This window comes from Arctopsyche grandis, chromosome 5 (assembly GCF_051622035.1).
Source record: "Arctopsyche grandis isolate Sample6627 chromosome 5, ASM5162203v2, whole genome shotgun sequence".
NCBI lineage: Eukaryota > Metazoa > Arthropoda > Insecta > Trichoptera > Hydropsychidae > Arctopsyche > Arctopsyche grandis.
Genome location: NC_135359.1, coordinates 4,267,608 through 4,288,921, shown reverse-complemented (window position 1 = coordinate 4,288,921; position 21,314 = coordinate 4,267,608). Strand labels below are relative to the sequence as shown.

At 31.1% G+C, this 21,314-nt stretch overlaps 1 protein-coding gene across 1 annotated transcript in view; it reads right to left on the bottom strand.

Annotated features, from left to right (window-relative positions):
* LOC143911702 (potassium voltage-gated channel protein Shaw-like) overlaps positions 1-21,314 on the bottom strand; it is a 183,075-nt gene that overhangs the window by 91,746 nt on the left and 70,015 nt on the right. The window contains exons 3-4 of the mRNA XM_077430707.1: positions 19,063-19,212; positions 939-1,071 (exon numbers count right to left, since the gene is read on the bottom strand). Coding sequence (XP_077286833.1) covers positions 939-1,071; positions 19,063-19,212 — 283 coding nt within the window. The remainder of the gene's footprint in view (positions 1-938; positions 1,072-19,062; positions 19,213-21,314) is intronic.

The following is a 21,314-nucleotide window of genomic DNA, read 5'->3' as shown; positions in this document are numbered from 1 at the left end:
ACATATTTCATGAAATGTGAGATGGCCAAAATGACCTATTTTAATGTAAAACATGACATTTTTCGTCAAAAAAACTCGTCTTAAGATAATAATTTTTAATTAAACCCACATAATGAACTCAATTGAGAAAAAACGAACAGTTATTTCTTAGAAGCAATCAAAGTAATACGTACTTTGCAAATATAAATTATTTCATCTCATCCGATCAGAATTTTATAGGCGTCATTTAAAATTAAATATACTATTACATAAAAAGCACTCTCCTTCCGACGACTTATTTCCTTGATTAAATTCACGAGCAATGCAGATCGATTATTATTTTAAAATCATATTGTAGTCAAAATCATATTGTAGTCAAAATCATATTGTAGTCAAAATCATATTGTAGTCAAAATCATATTGTAGTCAAAATCATATTGTAGTCAAAATCATATTGTAGTCAAAATCATATTGTAGTCAAAATCATATTGTAGTCAAAATCATATTGTAGTCGAGGACTTGAACTAAAAAAATAGCAAGATGCAAAACACTACACATGTAAGAGCTCACTTACGCATTCATACATACATATTCAAAGTAATTTATTCTAAATTCAATTACATTGAATTGGGAGCGAGTGCCAAAAGTTTTCGCGGGAACTGTTGAGCATTCTGTTAATGGATTTAAGTACTTGTATGCGGAGAAAGTTTTCGATTTCAAGTTTTAGAACTAAGCGTCAGTTTTACAAGCGTTCGTCAGCCCGGCCAAAGATCCAAAGTCCTCCAACGTGGGATGAAAGCAAGACCATCTTCAGCAACGCCTATTTATAATGTGTACTACTTATGAATACACCCGAAACGATACTACCGTAATTTATAAAAGACAATTCGATTCCGGCCCGAACTATTGTTAGACTCGTGTAGTTATAAATACCTCATTATGTATGTGGGTTAGTTTACCTGCGTGTCCCTGTGTATGCTGTATGTGGACCAGCAGCACGGCTCCACCTGGTTCGAGTCCAGGCCCCAAAACTCCAGCTCCTCTTCAAACAAAGGACCGCAAACATTCGTCGGATAGTGTAATTTTCCGGTTCTGCAACAAAGCGATACGTGTGTTCACTTGAAAATGTGTTTGTCTGTTGAGCACTCTTTGTACGAGACTCGTCAAATCGGATCCTACTCAAATAAAACACAAAATTTCCCACGTTCCCGCGAAGAGATTACGTACAGGTCGTAACTTCACGAAAAAATGCCACTCTTAAACTTTTCCTGACGATTATAACGTACATGTATATGTATGTACATATGTATAACATGCTAGTTTATTATACGATTCATAATATAAAATAATATGAAAAAGTAATAAATAATAATAATATATACATAATAGTGTTGTACCGAAATATCATCGCATGCATGTTGGCATATTAAGTTATTAAATAAAAAAAATCTGTCTGTCCTGTGATCGATCCGCAAGCGGTCAATTTTTTACTTATTATTACTTACCTCTTATACAGTTCACATGGTTTTCGTGTTAGTGGTCATTTTTTATATCTATTATCTCTTATCCGATCGTTTTCATACTTTGAAATATTGCTCATTTTGGTCATCAATATACGTTAATGTATCGTCTGCCATTACGTTGGAGATAAAATATCGTATACAATGCGTATGAAATATCCACAATTTTGGTTACGGTTTGGTTATCTTCAACCTTTTCGCCGTGATATGGCCATATCAGATTTTAATTGTTTAAACGCCTATAATGCACTCTATATTTTATAAAATTTTCTCTATAGGTTTTCGTTATATCTAATATATAAATATTTATAGTTTTAACTCTCATATGTACATATAAATTTCAAATTTGGCGTCTAGCTTCATGTAAGGTAATACACGATATATATATTGATTTTGGGCCAAATATGTCAGATCTGACATTTCACTGTTAAAAGTATATCTCTTCACTGAGTTTTATCTGCGAAATAAGTATTCAATAAGAAGTTATGTTGTATCTAATTGTTAATATGATTTACAATAAGCTTACATACATTTAGTTTTTTACAATAAGCTTATTTTCAAATACCTTTTAAGAGGGCTGGACACCAGCGCCTTGTCCATACAAACGTATTAGACTTCTCCCTTCCTCAATTATGGCACTAGAATAATTATTTTTTAATATGCTATTTAAATCCACCATAGGCATGTTTATAATTTTTTTCATTTTTTTGATTTATCAAAAAATCAAAAAACAATTAATAACAAAAAAAAAAATAGAAACATGCCTATGGTGGATATCCAGACTATTTTTTTTTAATATAAACTCAAAATTTGTTCTGGAATTATCTTGGAAGCTGCCTCAAATTCTTTAGTTGTCAAATATAATTAATGTAGTTTTTAAATTATAATAGCATTATATATATATTTTCTAAACATAATCTGCAAAATGTCTGCTCGAAATACGCACGAACTTTGTGGAAAGGCTAATAGAATTACAAAAAATGTAATAATAAACTATTCATAAGCCTTATATATACTCCTTCAAATAAATTATTAATGCGATTACAACGTAACAGATTTGAATATAAATTTTGAGATAAAACTTGAGTGAATTTACACCCCCGAACAATACATTATGTATTTGATTTGATATTCATGTAGTAGGAATCGTCACGTTTTCAGCAAAAATAAATTTCGCTAAAACACTGTCTCACTTCTGAGGCCATCTGTACGAGCCCTTGTGTAGTATTTTTGCCAACGCGTGCAAACTTTTGTCGGATATTGATTTATGAGGAAGCGAATAAACCAAACAAACTATAACCGGTTACCATCTGGCGAACAAACTTACTAAAGAACTACTTAACTTCTACAAGTTATCAAGCGCTTATAATTCACTCCGAAAATTAAATTACCCTACATTATGTATGTAAGTACGCAAACGCCCTCAAAACCGGTTACTTTCGCCGAGTGAAGGGGATTTTAATGCGGAAGGGGGAGTGTATAATATTTATGAGGCGTTTTTCCGTGGAAAAGTAGTGAGGAAAATCTCATCTGTCACGCCCTCGCCTATCCATTCGGTTCTTTCATTGCGCGCTCATTTTTTATCGGGTTCCATAGTCACTCTTGCGTGATCGATACGTCTGAGCGATGAAATAAAGTCTTTACAGTGTCATTTCTCAAATAATAATAAAAAAAAAACTCGAAAAAATAAAGCTTTCAGTTAACCTAGAGAGCGCGATAACTCTTAACATGCGTTCGATCGACCGCGAACACGGTAACATTTTTCGAAGTAAATTTATATGAAAAAGCTTCTCTTTTTTATTTATTATCCTCTAGAAGTCGAAAAGAAGTACGCACTGAATTGTACGCCTCTCTTACACAATATTTATCGGCTTTTGTCAGATCTGTCTACCTTTTTTTCCCCCCCATCGGTTATTCGCGGAGAAACACAAGAGAATGCCGGTTTTGCTCGCATTTTTTAACCGTCTTGGACATGGGGGTAAATCACATTTTGGTGATTTCGTTTTAAAAAAATCATAAAGCGCTTTATGCGCTACAATTAATCACTCTTTGCTGATTGATCACGTTAAATAAATTTCTTTGTTTTTTTCCTTTCCCTAAAGAAATGTAATTATTTCCCTTTCATAATAATTACTTACGATAAAAGAATGGATACATTTTCATTCTATGCCATACATACAAACATACCAAACAATGAGATTGGCACCTCACATTGAGGCAGCGAAATATTTAACACCCAATATTTAATCGCCATAGTTCGATATACTAAGTTGAAAAAACTGCATGCCATAAATAATATTCCGTTAGTTACAGATATTACTAACAAACTAACCAGTAGATTATATAACAGAATCACTAATAACCATACTAACACACCTGTGAAGAGTCTCGGTGATTACAACAAAATGTCTATACCCTTCAGGTATAAACACTGATTACCTTAACACAATCCGCTTTAGATCGTTGACTTTAGAGTCTTTAGTTAATATTATATATTAAATGTATTACGAGCATTTATAAGAATTGTAAATAGCTTTTTGATCTCTTATTCTTATTATGCTGTACATTAACATTAGAATAATTTAATACTATGATTACAAACAAAATTAAATTAAAATTGTAAAATAGAAAATGATCAGTAGATCAGTAGCTATTAAAATAGATATAAGATGTATTGTGAACATAGTTAAGTAATAATAAAAAGCATTTAAAAATCAATCATAATCCATAAATAAAATTTCATCTTAATTTCATAAAGATCATAATCTTACTCCGCTAAAAATATTGTTTTGTTATTGTTATACTTTTTGGTAATAAAAAAACGCACAAAAATTTGTAGTCAAAATATTCGATCCATTTATCAATATTCAATTCGATCCAAAATATTCAATATTTTCAGTCCAATTAAATTTATTATTTCAAACTTTTATCACAAGATTATATATAAAATTCGAATGCAATTTCTCCCAGAATACTTTTATATACATACAAATAATTTCCACCATCTGAAGCCGGAGTAGTTTGCTAAAAGTTTTTATTATAGAATATATTTTTAGCTTTGGTTTCATCAATTAGGGTCACCGGCGACCCTCTTTCGTACGCCAAACGGTCAGGGGTCGTCAATTTGCAAACGCAATCGTCACGCTCAACTGCGCAGACAGAAAACGCCAATAATAACGGTCGTTTAGGTCCAGAATTTTCCGGTTAACGCCTCGGGCCGAATACTGAATGACGAATTTACATTTTCCACCGCAAAAAAGTCAAAAAATCTACAAATTAACCCCATCTATGTATGTATACACATGAACCTAAAAATTTTTTTTTTGTTTTTCTATACAAAATATAACAGTGGTATTATGGAAAATTTCCTATAATAAGGTCGCCAAATTATAAATATAATCATAATACTTATACATATTTCCATACGGATTTCAGATTTATTATATAAGATAGTGGAAGGTTATTTTAACTGAATTTACCATGAAATTGCTCTGTTACCGGAGTTATTGATAAAGAATTTGAAATAAAAACATTTTTAAACAACGTGGTTTAAACATGACATACTCACACACGTTTATAATGAAAATACTGAATTTTATCAATTTATATGGTAACTAAATGAGCAAATATCATTTATCCAACTGGACTTCTGTTAACTGATACATTTTGGGATCGATTCAACTTTTGATAGTTTGTTGTATTTTAATTAAAAATACATGTGCACGAAATTGGAAATAGGTCAAAGATAAACTACAAAATATAAACCATATAAAAAGATTAGTCGTGTTTAATTAAAAATCATGTAAAAATACTGATTAATTATGATTTGTAGGTATATCTAATGAGTGGTGTAGTCTTTTAATAGTGTATCATATAATATAGGGTGTATACATTATTTCTACGGTGTTCACATATCATAAATGTGTTGTCAAGTGTTCGGTTAAGTGCACACATTACCTAAATGGTCGGTTCAATTAATTATTACAAGATGTCTGATCTCGACAGGTCGATACTGTGAAATGAATCAAAGTACAAATTAACGTCCAGAAAACACTATCTACAATGTACATCATTGTTCAATTTATATACATAAACGAAGAGCCGTTTGTTCAACGATATAAAAATGTAATTCGATTCATTCAATTGAGATTGCGGAGACCGTATTATTGTGGCTCGCTTTGATCTCGATATTATTTCGCCGTGAGAAAACATCGATGAAAAACGTTTGACGAAATAATCAAATTAGGCGAAACTCGAAGCGAGGACGAAATTGTTTCAATTAAAATTTTAATAAGTTTTCTCTGGCGTAAAGCGTTTCGTCCTGGAAAAAAATGTTCATCAATTTCCCATCCGTCCGGTCCTTCCCCCCTTCAACTGACAAAACGACCGTAAATTGATTTTTATGATATTTAATGAATAATTTACCGCATTTTATGAAAGGACACCCACACACGAATACGACGTTGACAACATACATATGTGCAAATTACCGAAAAATATTTCAGCACACAATATTCGCATGATAAAATTTCGGAGTCGCTTGTAAATATTTTTCGTGTATTAAAAATTCATTAATTTTTACAAAGGATGTGGTTACTTTATTTCTGTTCTACACAGTCTTCAAAGAACTTAATTCATGTATTTATTCAGTATTTACCGACAAAGCACAGCCTAAATAAGTTGAAAATAAAAGGAGAAAAAAACGCTCGGACTCGATTCCCTTTTGCGCTTCATTTTTGTATCCGAATTTTTTTTCTCCTTTCGGTGGCGGAAATTTTGGTGATGCGAACAAAGAAAACGATTCCAAGTTTTTTCCAAACTTTCCCCCGAGGATATCCTGTCGGTCGGTTGACGTAAAAAAAAAAAAAAATAAGAATAAACACAAACATACGCGACAATAATTACAAATGTGTATTATTTCAATTTGATCGTAATACGGCCTCACTTTTGATATAAAATACGAGGAAATATATGTTTAACCATATTTATATTATACCTATGTATATACAGAAGAACCTTATATTATACTTTCCCACGTTTTTATCATATACTAACATTGTTCAACGTTAATAAAAACATTGCTTACATATTTGGAAACAAAACATATTAAATGGAACTTTTTCAGAATATTTCATTATCTAAATACGACATAAAGTAAACGAACTTGAGATAGAACACCAAATCTGGTTGTTATACACTGAAAATCGTAAATTTGCATAAAAAAACATTAAAATTTATATAAAACACGATCCCAACTAACTAACCAAAGTTTAGTCATTATTACCAAATGTGTTAGTTATATTAACTGCAGACGGATAAAAATTGAACTTTTTCCGAATTTTAGTCTGGACTATAGTACCATGAGATGGTATACCAAAATTGGTAAAAAAAAAACTGTCGACTTACATTCAGGACAAATAAATAAATATTAATCTTCATACATTAAAAGCCATTGCAGTTCGTACGTCTTCAATAGTATTGAAATATTTTTATTAGTTTATTTTTAAATTCAACTATTCTAAACATTTTCACAAAATAAATCAAGGGACATGTTTTAAATAGGCCGCACTTAAAAACCTCCTACGACTTTCGTGTCGGCTTTCTGCGACAATTAGGGTGACTATCCTTCGGCCTACGGTGACCATAATGGACCATTAAGTCCCCGAGACCGAATTTTGTTTTTTCATCAGATGTGACGTCGTAATAATATATAGGAGTCGTCGAAAAGATACCGACCGCCATTACGAGTAATTGAAATGTTGTGTAACGTGAAATATAGAGCGAACGGTGCAAATATCAAACTACACATACATACATACTATATACGTAGGTACATAATACGTATAATTTTTCATTTGGGTTTTTTTCCCCCATCGTAAGGGGCTTACGTATGACTCTACATCCTTCGCATAATACATAGTGTGGCTTAAATAGCATTTCCTTTGAAAAACCATGCCGTTTTTTGCACGACGTGTGTGTGTGTTTGTTTCAAGATGGAAAAACAAGGTATACCACGTGGCCGTTGAATCTACGCAGCGTGCAAAATTTCACTTTGCCTCCATTACGAAGTTGTTTTTCTCACAACTTGACCTCCTTTATAATATTCATCAAGTTTGATGATATTGCTCAACTTACTCTGTGCTTTTTTATGTGCGCTTTAAAAGAAACTTTCTTTCGGAAGATTTTCTCTTCAATATTTAAGGAGAAGTACATCGCTTTCGACGTGTATAATAATTTCATTTTCGTTTCTTAAAAGTTTAATTCTTACGTAATTACTTTATTCTTCGGAAATTGAATCGAATTATTATGTCCATGGCGTAGCTAATCTGCAAGGCACTTTTCCCGCTCACGAAAGATTTACGAGTGGTTTTTCTTATATACATATTTATGTACATCATAAATTCATTTATTGTCAAAGGATTTTGATTATTTTTATATAACGTTACAACAACTTATAATCTAAGTAATTCCAAAATAATATATCTTTCAATTAATTTTTATATTGTTTTATATTAATTTTGTCATTTAGCAGTTTCATTTTTTTTTACATTTTAAAACACTTATTCAGTTTCAATCTATCTATAATATGTATGTATAGTAGTTCTAAAGGGTAAAATAATATACAAATGTTTACAAAAAGTGTCTATAAAACCTTTAACGTGAGGCCACCACCCTCTTTTAAGAAACACAGTCTGAAAGACCTTTTTCTTCGGAGAACGAGACAGTTTTCTATCATAATATTATATTATATACAGAGATTATAATTTCATTGACTCAAGCAGTGAATAAGGATATAACAATAGAATTACAAATTCACTTTTCAATGTCAGTGAATTTGTAATACAACCAACCCTAAAACCTAATCTTAAATAAATAAAATCAACCTTAAATTAACCAAACCAGACCTTAAATAAATGAAACCAACCTTAACTTAACCTTAAATAAATTAGTGTTGGCTGCTAAGATATCATGATGTGTTTCCTTCCACATCCAGCCCTATAATTTCATTAATAGGGGCCAGTGAAAATGTAATTGGATATTATTTCGCTGTAACATCAGTGAAATTATAATTTAACTTCCGTTATAATTTCACTGTAACAAATACAGATGTTAGTATCCTGTATCTATTTTTTGGAATTACAGATATTATTATTAATACAGGTTTTTCACCCCAAATTGACCCTATTTCATTTCAAATTGACCCTTTTTAAGTTCAAATTGACGCTTTTTCAGTTCAAATTAAACCTTTTACATTTCAAATTGACCCCGCTTCAATGTCAATTTGAAATGAAAAAGGGTCAATTTTAAATTATAAAGGTTTTATTTGAAATGAAAAAGGGTTAAATTTTGAATGAAAAACCTATAATAAATCATTATATCCACAAATTTAATAAATTTTAACTATATTTTACCAGAAATTGATTTGAAAGGCATTTTTCGTAAATAAAAAAAACAACCAATCACGTTACTTTAAATATAATTGAATCCTTTATTAAATCACCAATGTCGATTTTTTTATTTTTAATCACCATTAATTCTTCAGCGATGTATTTTTCCAATGAACGGAAATGCTACTGCTGTATGCTTCTTCGAATTTCCTTTGGGGAAAACTCGAAAAAACGTAACACGAAGTAAAATGTCACGCGTGAAATTTTCCACATACACGCCACTCACATCACGATACATTATTTATGTAAAAAAATCCCATCGGTCCAAAAAAAAAAATACAACATTCATTCGTACGCGAAAGGGTGTGAAAAAAACGAGCAGAAGGAATCCCTCCATCCCCGCAGAGGGAAAATAATATAGACGGAGAGAAAAATATAAAGAGACCCAAAGAGAAGCATAATTTTCCTTGAGCAGGACTCCCCATTGTTTCTCGAGCGTGATCCGGGTCAAGTTTTGCATTTGACAAATAGTCTTCAAGTAGTAAATCATTGAAATTTTTATGAATCCACGCGAAAACTGCTCAAGCTCGTTTCCATTTAACCGTCGAGGAATCGGGAGGAGCACAAAATTTAACTTGGAAATTGGGAGAACGGTTCGTTCGCTCGCTTCCACCGTTCTAGATCTTCAATAACGGTGTCAAATTGCCCGTTTAATGTTCCCTTATATATTATAATATATTGCTGATAAATTACAATTTCGGAAACGGTCTAATTTCGAGGATCATCGCGCACTGCGGTCCGCTTCGATTCGGTGCCAAAAGCTTCTTTAATTTATTTCAAAACCATTTCGCCCCAATTGATTCTGGAATGCGATTCTGAAATTGCCCTTTAATATCCTAAAATATATATATTTTGCAAGTCAATTTGCGTATTATTTTCGATGCGGCCGCTTCTTTAATTTGGGTCAGTCTAATCTAATTTTGGTTGGAAGCGATCAATTATTATGTATATACGTATAAAGTGACACAAAAGCACCACTTTGGCACTCTATTATCAAATTTAACGACACGTTTATATATAGAAATACAGGTGAAAAGCTTCAAAGTGTTTTTTTTTTAAATCAAACGAATCGGTTTGGGAATTCCCTTTTGATATTTTCACTTTAAAATAAATGTGCGATCATAAAACTTACACGCGAATAAACATTCAAGGTCGTAAAAAATCGTGATTTTGATTGATTTGCTTTGAATTCTTTGAGTATAATTTAAACGTTCAGAAATAAAAATGTGTTTATCTGACATTTTGAACATCAAACAAATATCCTTTTTATTTAAACCATATGGGATATTAAATCAATCCCATTAACATTTAAATCTTAAATTTCAATCAAAATGTATTGATTTTTATTAGGTTGATACGAGAATCTACAGTTTTTAATTTATATCTATCAAACTTGATACTTCATCACAATGTTCACAATGGATTAATGAAGTATATTCGAAATGATCCATTTTATAAATTTATACTCCCAAAGAATGCTCTAATTAAATATGTATTTTATACTACGTATAATTTGCTCCTAATAAGAGCTAATAAATACATAATTCATTAATATATTTCATATATGTATGAACATACATGTCTCACATGGACAAAAATTTAATAAATTTCTACAAAGCATTTTTTCGGAGAAAAATTAGGACTACTCCAATATTCATATATGTATATATGTATATATATATATATATATACCCATATTAATATGCGTAATGATTATTATTATTAGCATATCCCATTCAAATTTTATATTAACATATTCCATTTTCATTGGATAGAGTAAGAGCAACACTGAAACATCACGGAAGTATCAATCGATTTAAGTTATTAATTCAAAGGAAATTTCAACATCGTACAATCACATTTTCCGAGCTAATTTTCATCCTCCGGGCTCCAGCTAGAAAATGGTATATTCTCCGGCCGTAATTATACAATCATAATTCACCAAGACGTCGTATTATTTCATCCGTATACCAACTGCGTCCCAATACCATGGCATTCGAGCAGAAGGTATCATAATTATTAAGAGTGCTGTTAATTATTCCACCGGGGGATTAAAACGGCTCGTACATAGAACATACAAAACGGCTTGATATTAATTCAAGCAATTAATTCGCAAAATTAATATTTATACCGTTGCGCGAAAAGTTAACCAGCGAAATTCTGCAACAAAAGCTCCCCCATCGAAAGGTGAGAGAGCTTTAGCCGGTGCAAACGAAAAAAAAAAAGGTTCAGTTCGGATTATCAAGAGCGTCATGCCCCAACCTCCCCCGGGGGGATGACTGAGCAACAACAACCGGAGGGATGTCTTGTGAACTTCACAATAAACTCAGACCTCTCCCTTTGCCCCTCCCTTTACCATCTTCATAAATGTTGGAAGTGTTTCTGATCCCTTCCGCAGTTTCCCTTGAAAGCAATCCCTCGTTGGGTGTGTTGCGATTTATCGATGCCACCGAAAAAAAACCCACATTTTTTTGTATCGTTTATATAAAGAAACCACAACATAGCTCACTGGTCAAACAATATTTTACGATATGAGAGGTCTTGCGTTCAAATCAAACCTAGCCCAAATCAAGACAAGAAAAGTACCTGACTCGCCCTTATATTATACTAGCGCTTTTACCCAGCTTCGCTCGGTATTTGTAATATAAACCGCTTAAACATGGTAAACATTTTATTAAATTTATTTGAATAGTTTTATTTTATTTAAATTTTACAATATTTACAAAGTCTGTTTCGAAATTATATTATTTTTACATATATACCAGGAAGACCTTACAGATAACCCCAATGCGCCTTCCTGGCCAATTAAAAACATTGTAGCATTTTTTTTTATTACGAGACACTGAAAAACTCGTAAATTATTGAGACATCTATGAATTGTACATAAATTTTATTGTACATTAATCATACTCAAATGGTGGTGACATAGTAGGTTGGAAGGTTTTTAGCCAATTTTACTGGGAACCGTTTCAACAATGAAATCAGAGAAAATTGGTAAACTCTGATAGGAAACGATCAAACTGCATTCACAAATATCCAGGTCTGACCAGCAGCACTACAGATATACTCGGAAAATTTATTTTCAATCGAGGTCAGCTCATGGGATCGAACCCGGTACCTCTCGACGCTAAGCAGAAGCTTAAAGACCGAGCTATGCTGCTGGCTATATATTAGATTATCATTGAAAAAAATTTTCAAACAAGTAATGTTAGTACCCAATCGTATTTAAACACTCTTTAGAAAGGTACTATAAATGATTGGTGCTATTTTAGTATGCGGTCTATCTTAGCATGTGATCTACCTTTGAATCGCAGTCGACTATTTTTTTTTATTTGTATCGTAGCAACGACCTGTTTCTTATATTTTTTTCCAGCCGCCCCATAATCAAATATTGAAGAAATTACCGACCCTAACAACCTAATCTTAAATGAATAGGGCCAACCCTAACCTAACCTAACCTGACCCTTAAATAAATATGTGTTTGCTGCTAAGATATTTTTTTTTATGCTTTATTTCATTAATATTTTTACAAGAAAACATATGTTAGCAGCCAACACCTATTTATTTAAGGGTCAGTTTAGGTAAGGTTAGGTTAAGTTAGGGTTGGCCCTATTCATTTAAGATTAGGTTGTTAGGGTCGGTATTATTCAGTCTCACTGTCACACGCGAGAACTGAGACAGAGTGAGACCGCATATTAAAGTAAAAACGTGAAGGTAGATCGCATACTAAAGTTGATATGTAAAGGTAGTAGACCCAAAATGATATTTATTTCAAACATGCTTTTGTTAAAAATATTTCATAGCCGATAGTTTAAGAGCCTCAGATTTAAAATGTACCTATATATCGGATTAGTTATATTCTAGTATAATATTTACCGATGCAATAACACCTAATTGTCAATATTTCTAATGTTCTTATAGGTATTTTTAATGTTAGTGTATGTATATACGAGTAAGTCAATATTGCAGTAATAGTTCAAAAACCGATTTACAATTCTAATTAAATCTTCATATCACATTTTATACATATGTAAGTATATTATAATATTTAAAATTTATTGGCTCTAAAGAGTCGACGATCTACATAAATCAAAATGTGTTGTATTAATCACTGTTTATACTTAAAGGGAAGTGACACTTTGCTGTAATCGAGGAGATCTTTCATTCGTTTCACTAATATATTAGTGAAAGTTCCAGTATATTAGGATAGTTCTGTCATTGAATTATCTAGCTAATTTATTAGTTTCACACAAATACAACTAACGGAACATTATTCTTCGAGATTTTCTTTATAGCTACGAATGTGTCTGTCGCTGCTGGCAAAATTTAGATTACATAATCAAGATCAACCGTTTCTAATGAAATCGGAATGCTTTCCATGATTTGTAAAAAAATAAATTAATTTTGGTTATCAGAGCTTATTGCTGCAGGGATTTTCCATTTTCACTTTATTTAAAAAGAAATTAGGTTATATTTCAACATGATTTTTTCCACTTACGAACTCTGTACCCTATTCTATGAAGTTCCTAAAAGGGGAAATATTGTATTTTACATTACAAAACTATAATATAAGATTGATGTATTATATATTTCATTATCATATTCGTATTCAGCGGGAAAAAAATATCAGAAAAGTTATGTTTCAATCAATGTTCATACAAAATAAGTCAAAACTTGTTTTTCGGTGTTGCAATTCACAAAATAAACATACAAGTTAAACGTAAAAAAGTGAGACTTTGTAATACTTTGTGGCAGCAAATTTTGGCAATTTTCCAAAGCTAAATAATTCAAATATAATAATAAAATAAAATCATAACGGAATCGAACGGCAGACTATTTTAAAATATTCATGAAATTTTTAATTTTTACAAAAAATATGCTCAGGGTCGGATATTCTAATCAAAATTTCTACAAAAGTAATTATATTTTTGGAAAACTTTTAATTATATAAATATAGAGAACATATATTCTTTAAGAAATATTCAATAGAAAAATTATGAATAATGCTTTTGATTAGACCCAAATATTTAATCTTTTTTATCCACCTATTTGTCAAAGCAACACCTCTTTCAATAGTGCAATCGTTCGTATATGCCGTATTTACGATAGCTTAGATGATTGTCCTGACCTCTTTAGAGACTCTTTTAGTATTTTTAGGACAAAGGTGAAGAAAATAATATGTGGTTGATTTGCTTCTTCACCCTTATAGTCTTTCTTTTTCTTTTTTACTTTATCTGTATCTTTTTCTTTATCTGTTTCTTTTCTTTTTTTTAAAATCTTGATGTTTTTGTAATTTTACTTTTTTATATCACCATGTGGTGCTCACTGTAAATGGAATATTATATTTTTATTTATGTTTATTATTATTTTTTGTCTCATTATACAACTTTCTTTTTATATTTTATTCTGTATGTGTGCCTATTTAAATAAAATAAATAAATAAGACCACAATTGACCCCCAATCATGATGCCACAAAAACACAATACAAATCAATAGTCTCAGTTTGATTATACATATGTAGCGGATTTTTAACACGACTAAATAAAATTTTATTGAAAATTCGTATTCAACAATATAAAACGATGAAATTTTAATAACTTTTCGGAAAAATATTAAAATCGTAAATGTCAAGGTAGATCTGCAAAGGGCCACACTTTTAGCAAGAAGAACAAAATTAGAGTTCCAAGAAAAATCCTTTCCAAAGAACACTTCACTTAAATATTCAACAAGCTAAAATCCGTTATGCTTGGAAGCAAATATACATTAAAAATATATACAAACATCGCACGTATTTATTCATCTTAAAGATAAAATTTGCGTGGGTTTTAGCATCGCAGAGTGCAATTGTTGAATTGAAATCGCAAGCATGAACGACCAATGTATAAAAATGAGTTCTCCTCCAGGCCAGGCACGCTCGATAAGCAGATTTCAAATTGAAAATTGCCACAGAACATTTTTCATTGTTAAGCTTCTACATACATGTATGTATTTATATATATGTGCATATACATATAAACGTATACGACTATATGAAAGCTTCAAGAATTTTTGCGAAGAGAAACTTTGCTTATTTTCTACCAAACATGTGTAAATAAGAATTTATGAACGTACGCATTTTCCGAAAGTTTTCACATGCACTGTAAATATACACACATCATTTTAACGTATTTTTTCATTATACCTGTACAATATTATATATGAAACAGAATTTTTGATACTTGGGGGATTGTTGTAAATTTTAAAAGTGAATTATAAATTGAATCAAATCTAATAATAAGATGTAAGACAATTCTGCCTTTGAAGTATCATTATGCATACAAAACGATTGCGTATATGTACATACCTATAATATATATGTATATATGAATATACATACATAAATTGGTTTTCGAATAAAAATAAAAATGTAATTGGATTTTTTTTTGCTTATATTATATTTTGAATAAAAAATTATTAAAGTATAAAAAAATTCAAAGACTCTCCGTTGAAGTAAAACAAGATGAGAGTACGCGAGTAGAATAAAAACACAATTTACTATGTTGATTTCCATTCCAATTATACTAAAAGCCAATTTATATTATTTTCGTGATTTTTTTTCCAATATTCAAATTATTTTCGCGATCGCAAAGTGAGACAGACGGATGGCAAAAAAATAAAATAAAATAATACGCAAAACACGAAAAAGAAAATTCGTGAACCGACCCCATAAATTCGCTGGATTAAGTCGAATTTTAGAAACACACACACACACACGAATGTATACATTTTCCCGTTGTTCGAGACGGTCAGAAATACCCGTATGATTGGAAATTATGATTTAGTGAGCCAAAGGGTCTAGCAGCATTCATCGGATAAGGGACGGTCGCAATATTACGCAGGGTGCGATCCGCAAACTATATATGTATGTACATACATACATACATATAAAGAAATGTATAAACTGACCCCCATTGGTTTCGTACACAGCCTGGGTGGAACCATAAGTAACAGAGCAATGCCTTTTTTCAGCGAAAAATATAACATATGGAGAATTTTTCTATAATAGAAATGCAGTGCCCCTTTTTAGCTCATTCCACGTATCAAATACCAAATATTCAACAATGAATATCTTATGAGTACATTAACATGCACTTTATCCACAATATAGCACAAAAAAAAGACATATGACATGTGTCTGCACATTACATGTATGCACATGATATTATATTTAGATAAAAAAATCTATTTTTTGAAGATCATACTTTTTGAAAGAACCGAGGCTTTTTTATTTTCCCAGTGCTAACCTTTTGGCCAAAGCTTTTGAAATCATAAGACCTAAATTAGAATTTTAATATAGGTTTTTCATTCCAAATTGACCCTTTTTCATTTCAAATTTATATTGAAAAGAGATCAATTTGAAATGAAGCAGGTTCAATCTGGAATGAAATCCTGTATATGTACGATGTATGTATGTACTATTTTGAATCCTCATTTTGAAAAGGATATTATATGCATGTACATATGTACTCAAGGGGTTCAAAAAAGTATTTCAAAAATGTCTTTCAAACTTAAATGATTATCATACGATACGAGATTGAAAAGATTGAATAAATCTAAATTGGAGCCGAAAAAAATGAAAGGGAAAGGGAAAAAATGATCTAATCGAAGGTTACAAAATTATAAATGACCACTACAACTGCTCTACAATTAACTTCCTAATATACTTTATTTTTTATTTCAATAAACGTATACCAGTGTCTTCACAGGCTACTCCAATATACTTGTGTATTAACCAAATAAACAAATAAATGACACTGTGGCCAGATAATACATAATTGATATACATTTTGTATAAACATACATACATATGTACATATAAAATATTTAAAAACACATTTCACTAAACCAAAAGCACTCATCTGAGAGGTCATACTTTCAGTCTTCAAAAAGATATATCTATATATGTATGTATTGTACAAAAAGTTAAATATTCCTTTTTTTCTAATAGAGTGGTTAAAGTTTGGAGAAGTCTATCTAATGAATCATCAGCTTCCAGTAACCTAAACAATCGTAAAAGTAAACTTGATGATTTTATAGAAATAAATGGGTTTTTATCAGTCATATTTTCTTTCTCTTTACTTTATTTATTCTTATTGTTTCTACATACATATATGCGTTTAAATATTTTATTTTCTTTCTTTGTTTTTTACGCCCCTTGGGTCCATGCCATGCCGCTCCTTCATAGTATTTTAAATAAATAAATATGTGTCGTCGCAAATTGATGTGTATTTATTTATGTATATACATATATATAGCAGAATCTGAGAAAAACAAAGTAATCTAGTGATTGAATTCTTTCCAAACAGAATATTTTAAAAAGCTATATGAACAGAAGATTACAATGTTCGACACGAAAAATGGTTCAGAGACGAGATATGACTTTTTTTATAGATCTATACCCAGTAAACATGAATCTGGTAATAAAAAATGTAGAAAATAGTGAATACTCAATATAAAATATTATTAACAGTGGGAAAAAATCCTAAGTGAAAATACGTACATACTTTTGACTTTTGATTTAAACTGGACGACTACTTAGAGAGATTTGAAAACTGAAAAGTACTACAAATGAAAGATAAAATACCCGACTATAGATTCCAATATTCATTTTGAACAGGAAATTGACAGATTTTGACACATCGACCGAACAACACCAAGATATAGAAAAATTGCGCGATTTAAAAAAACACATATACAAACTCGAGCCAATCAACATTTTTTATTACCAGATTTGTGTTCACTGGGCATAGATCTATAAGAAAAATTATATCTCGTATCTGAACCAAAAAAAAAAGTCGTCATTTGTCGAACAGTGTTATTGAACATAAAACTGGAAGGATTGAATACTAAAGTTTCATAGAACTTCTGAAATTCAGCCATAGAAATGAGCTCAAATTTTACAATAGGTTTAAATAATAAAAGGTACATACAATTTTAGATTTTCAAACTTTCTCTACTATGTATTTTAAAACGCAAAAGTTAATTGAAGAAAGGAAAATTATAAAAATCAGCTGATAACTAAAAATAATGTATAAATAAATAAATAAAGTATGTGATGTATGTACATATGTAAGCTTATTGTAAAAAACTAAATGTATGTAAGCTTATTGTAAATCATATTAACAATTAGATACAACATAACTTCTTATTGAATACTTATCTCGCAGACAAAACTCCGTGAAGAGATATACTTTTAGCCGTGAAATGTCAGATTTGACATATTTGGCCAAAAATCAATATACATATATCGTGTATTACATTACATGAAGCTAGACGCCAAATTTGAAATTTATATATACATATGAGAGTTAAAACTATAAATATTTAAATATTAGAGATAACGAGAACCTATAGAGCAAATTTTATAAAAAATAGAGTGAATTATAGGCGTTTAAACAATTAAAATCTGAAATGGCCATATCAAGGCGAAAAGGTTGAACATAGATTATGGTAGCCTTACGTACCGTCATAGACGTCACCGTACCCGAGATTCTGGATATTTGATACGCATTGTATACGATATTTTATCTCCAAAGTAATGGCAGACGATACATTAACGTATGTTGATGACCAAAATGAACAATATGGCAAAGTATGAAAACGATCGGATAAGAGATAAGAGATATAAAAAATGACCACTAACACGAAAACCATGTGAACTTAATAAGAGGTAAGTAAAAATCATAACAAAGACAGCCACTTATCCAATAACACCAATGCCGAATTGTAAGTATACAATGAAAAAATTTCAAAAATGAAAAATCGAATTTGGAATATGGAATTGTAGAAAAGACTCATAGAATTTTCTCCGTGAAGAAAATCACTCCGCTTCTTACAGTCCACCCTGTATAAAATGTGTGTGTGGCATTTCGAAAAAGAGCGCAATAATCGAGAGCGAGGAAAACCGGTGAAAAATACTACACGCGTGCAATGCGAAATATCGTCGATGACGACGAAGTGATATGGGTCCAAAGTGACGCTCGGCAATTTTTCATTTCACGGTTTTCCACCCCTTATCCGTCATGTCGCGACCGCTGAGATGTGTGACGATCGAATTCCAAGCTCCTGTAGGTACCTGTAGTAATTGAGCACCTGGGCGAACACACCCGGATGCCTGTCGAAGAAGTACTCGTTGAGGATGGGGTCGTAGTTGGCCAAAGCTTCCGTCAGCCGCGAAAGCCTCGTCGCCGGGATCTTCTTCAAAGTGGCTTTGTAAGTCTCGTATCTGGAATTAAAAAAAAAATAATATACGTCACTTTGTATTTATTATTTACTGTAAAAACATATCAATCCAATTTCTAGGACGATTTTTTTCATCATCACAAAACCTCATACCTCGCTTATCAATGTAGTTCCCACACTAATCGAATTCACTTTCTCACATTAATAAACGTGAGTAACAAGTCCATTAAAATTCCTGTAAAGGGATAGTTAGATAAGACATGAGTGCCAGACTTTGCTCGACCCAGGAATGACAGACTTTGCCTAACCCAAAAGATAAAAATCATTTAAATGGATCACGACTCGATCACATAAGTTAGTCATCACCATCGAGACTCCGAGAGTGGTTGTCATTAATATCGACCCCGCAAGTGACAGTCAGCACAGCAGCAGAACAAAGTGAACCAAAGTTAATTAGTGAAACAAAATTCTACGTCTATCTCATTTTAAATTCATCATCGTTCCATAATTATATAAATCTGTTTTTTTTCGAATATATCTAACGATAATATAAATGTAACCAAAATTTAAAAACCAAGTAATTTAAAAAATATATAAACTGCGTTTTGGAACATGACAGTACGTATATATGTATATGTATATGTATGTATGTACATAAAGTAAATACGATCAGGATCAAGGTGGGTTCTTCCCATATTTTTAAACGTATAATTACAAACGAATTGCTTATTTTTTTTTTTTGATCATATTACTTTAATTCCAATTTAACATATTTTACTACTAGTGGGAATCGAACAGTGACCACTTTGCTCAAAAGCATGATTTGCTGACCGCTAGTCCACACTGCTGGTTTTGTACTTTAAAATGAATTAAACAATGCGATTTGATATTTTTATTTCTGGGAAAAAAATTGGTGCAATCTAGACATTATGGACCCCCGTAATATTCCGAAAGCTCTCTATTAGATCCTGAGTATTTTTGAAAAAATAACGGTGAATTACCAAAATATTATATAAATTCGCTAATTTGTTAATAAGGAAAAATCTATTCATAACTATTTGCTTTATTTTGATTCAAAAACTTTATTTCAATTGGAAAAAAGCACACTGCTAAAAATTCGTATTATTTTTTTGTGAATAAAAATTCATGTGAACGATATATGAATGTATATTTTCTAAGATATGTACAAACATAAATATTTTACAATAAATCTTATATCTATGTATTTTGATAGCTTCTGATCTAATGATCATTTACTATATTACATTTTTATGTTGTTTTTTGTTGGGAATTAGATTTTGATAATATTATTCTAACGTCAATGTACAGCATAATAGAAAAAATATGTAGCTTAAAAAACTATTTATAATTCTTATAAATGCTCATAATAAATTGTATACATAATATCTAAATCCAACGCAGATTGTGTTTAAGTAATCTGTGTTTATACCTGAAGGATATAGACATTTTATTGTAATCACCGAGACTCTTTGCAAATGTGTTAGTATGGTTATTAGTGATTCTTTCACATAATCACATATTACATATGTATTGTATATGAATTCGAATTTTTATTATTTAAAATAATAATAAGCAGAATCTCTAAATCTATCGATTTATTTACGTAATAAAGCATCAAAACCGTTAAAACAAATCTTTCGCAACATTGGATAAAATTCACCAGAAATCCATTACATTTATACACGCTCCTATTATAAAAACGTCCCGAATTTATTTACAATATTTCTTACTTGCGTTGATTGCGTTACTTTAATCTTCGAAACGCACTACACTTTCAGAATACAGAATCGTTTCTATTTTTGTGAAAAATACGAGGCAGCGAGCGATTTCGCGCAGAGCCTTGGGCCGCAAACGTAGGTTAAAATAATATTGTGGGAATCATCAGACGTTTCCAGCCTCCATTTTCGAAAGCTTTCGGACCCCTGGGGGCTGGGAAAATGAGACCCAAACGTATAACCGGGAAAAACACAAATTGGGACATCGCACGCTAAACGCGGCCATACGGAAAAACGACGCACAGGTGACACGAATGTTACGATGTAAAAGAAAAAAAACAAAAAAGAAAGACAAACCTACCCTACATGTAAAAACAGACAATGTAGACTTTTCCAGCACGAACAAACA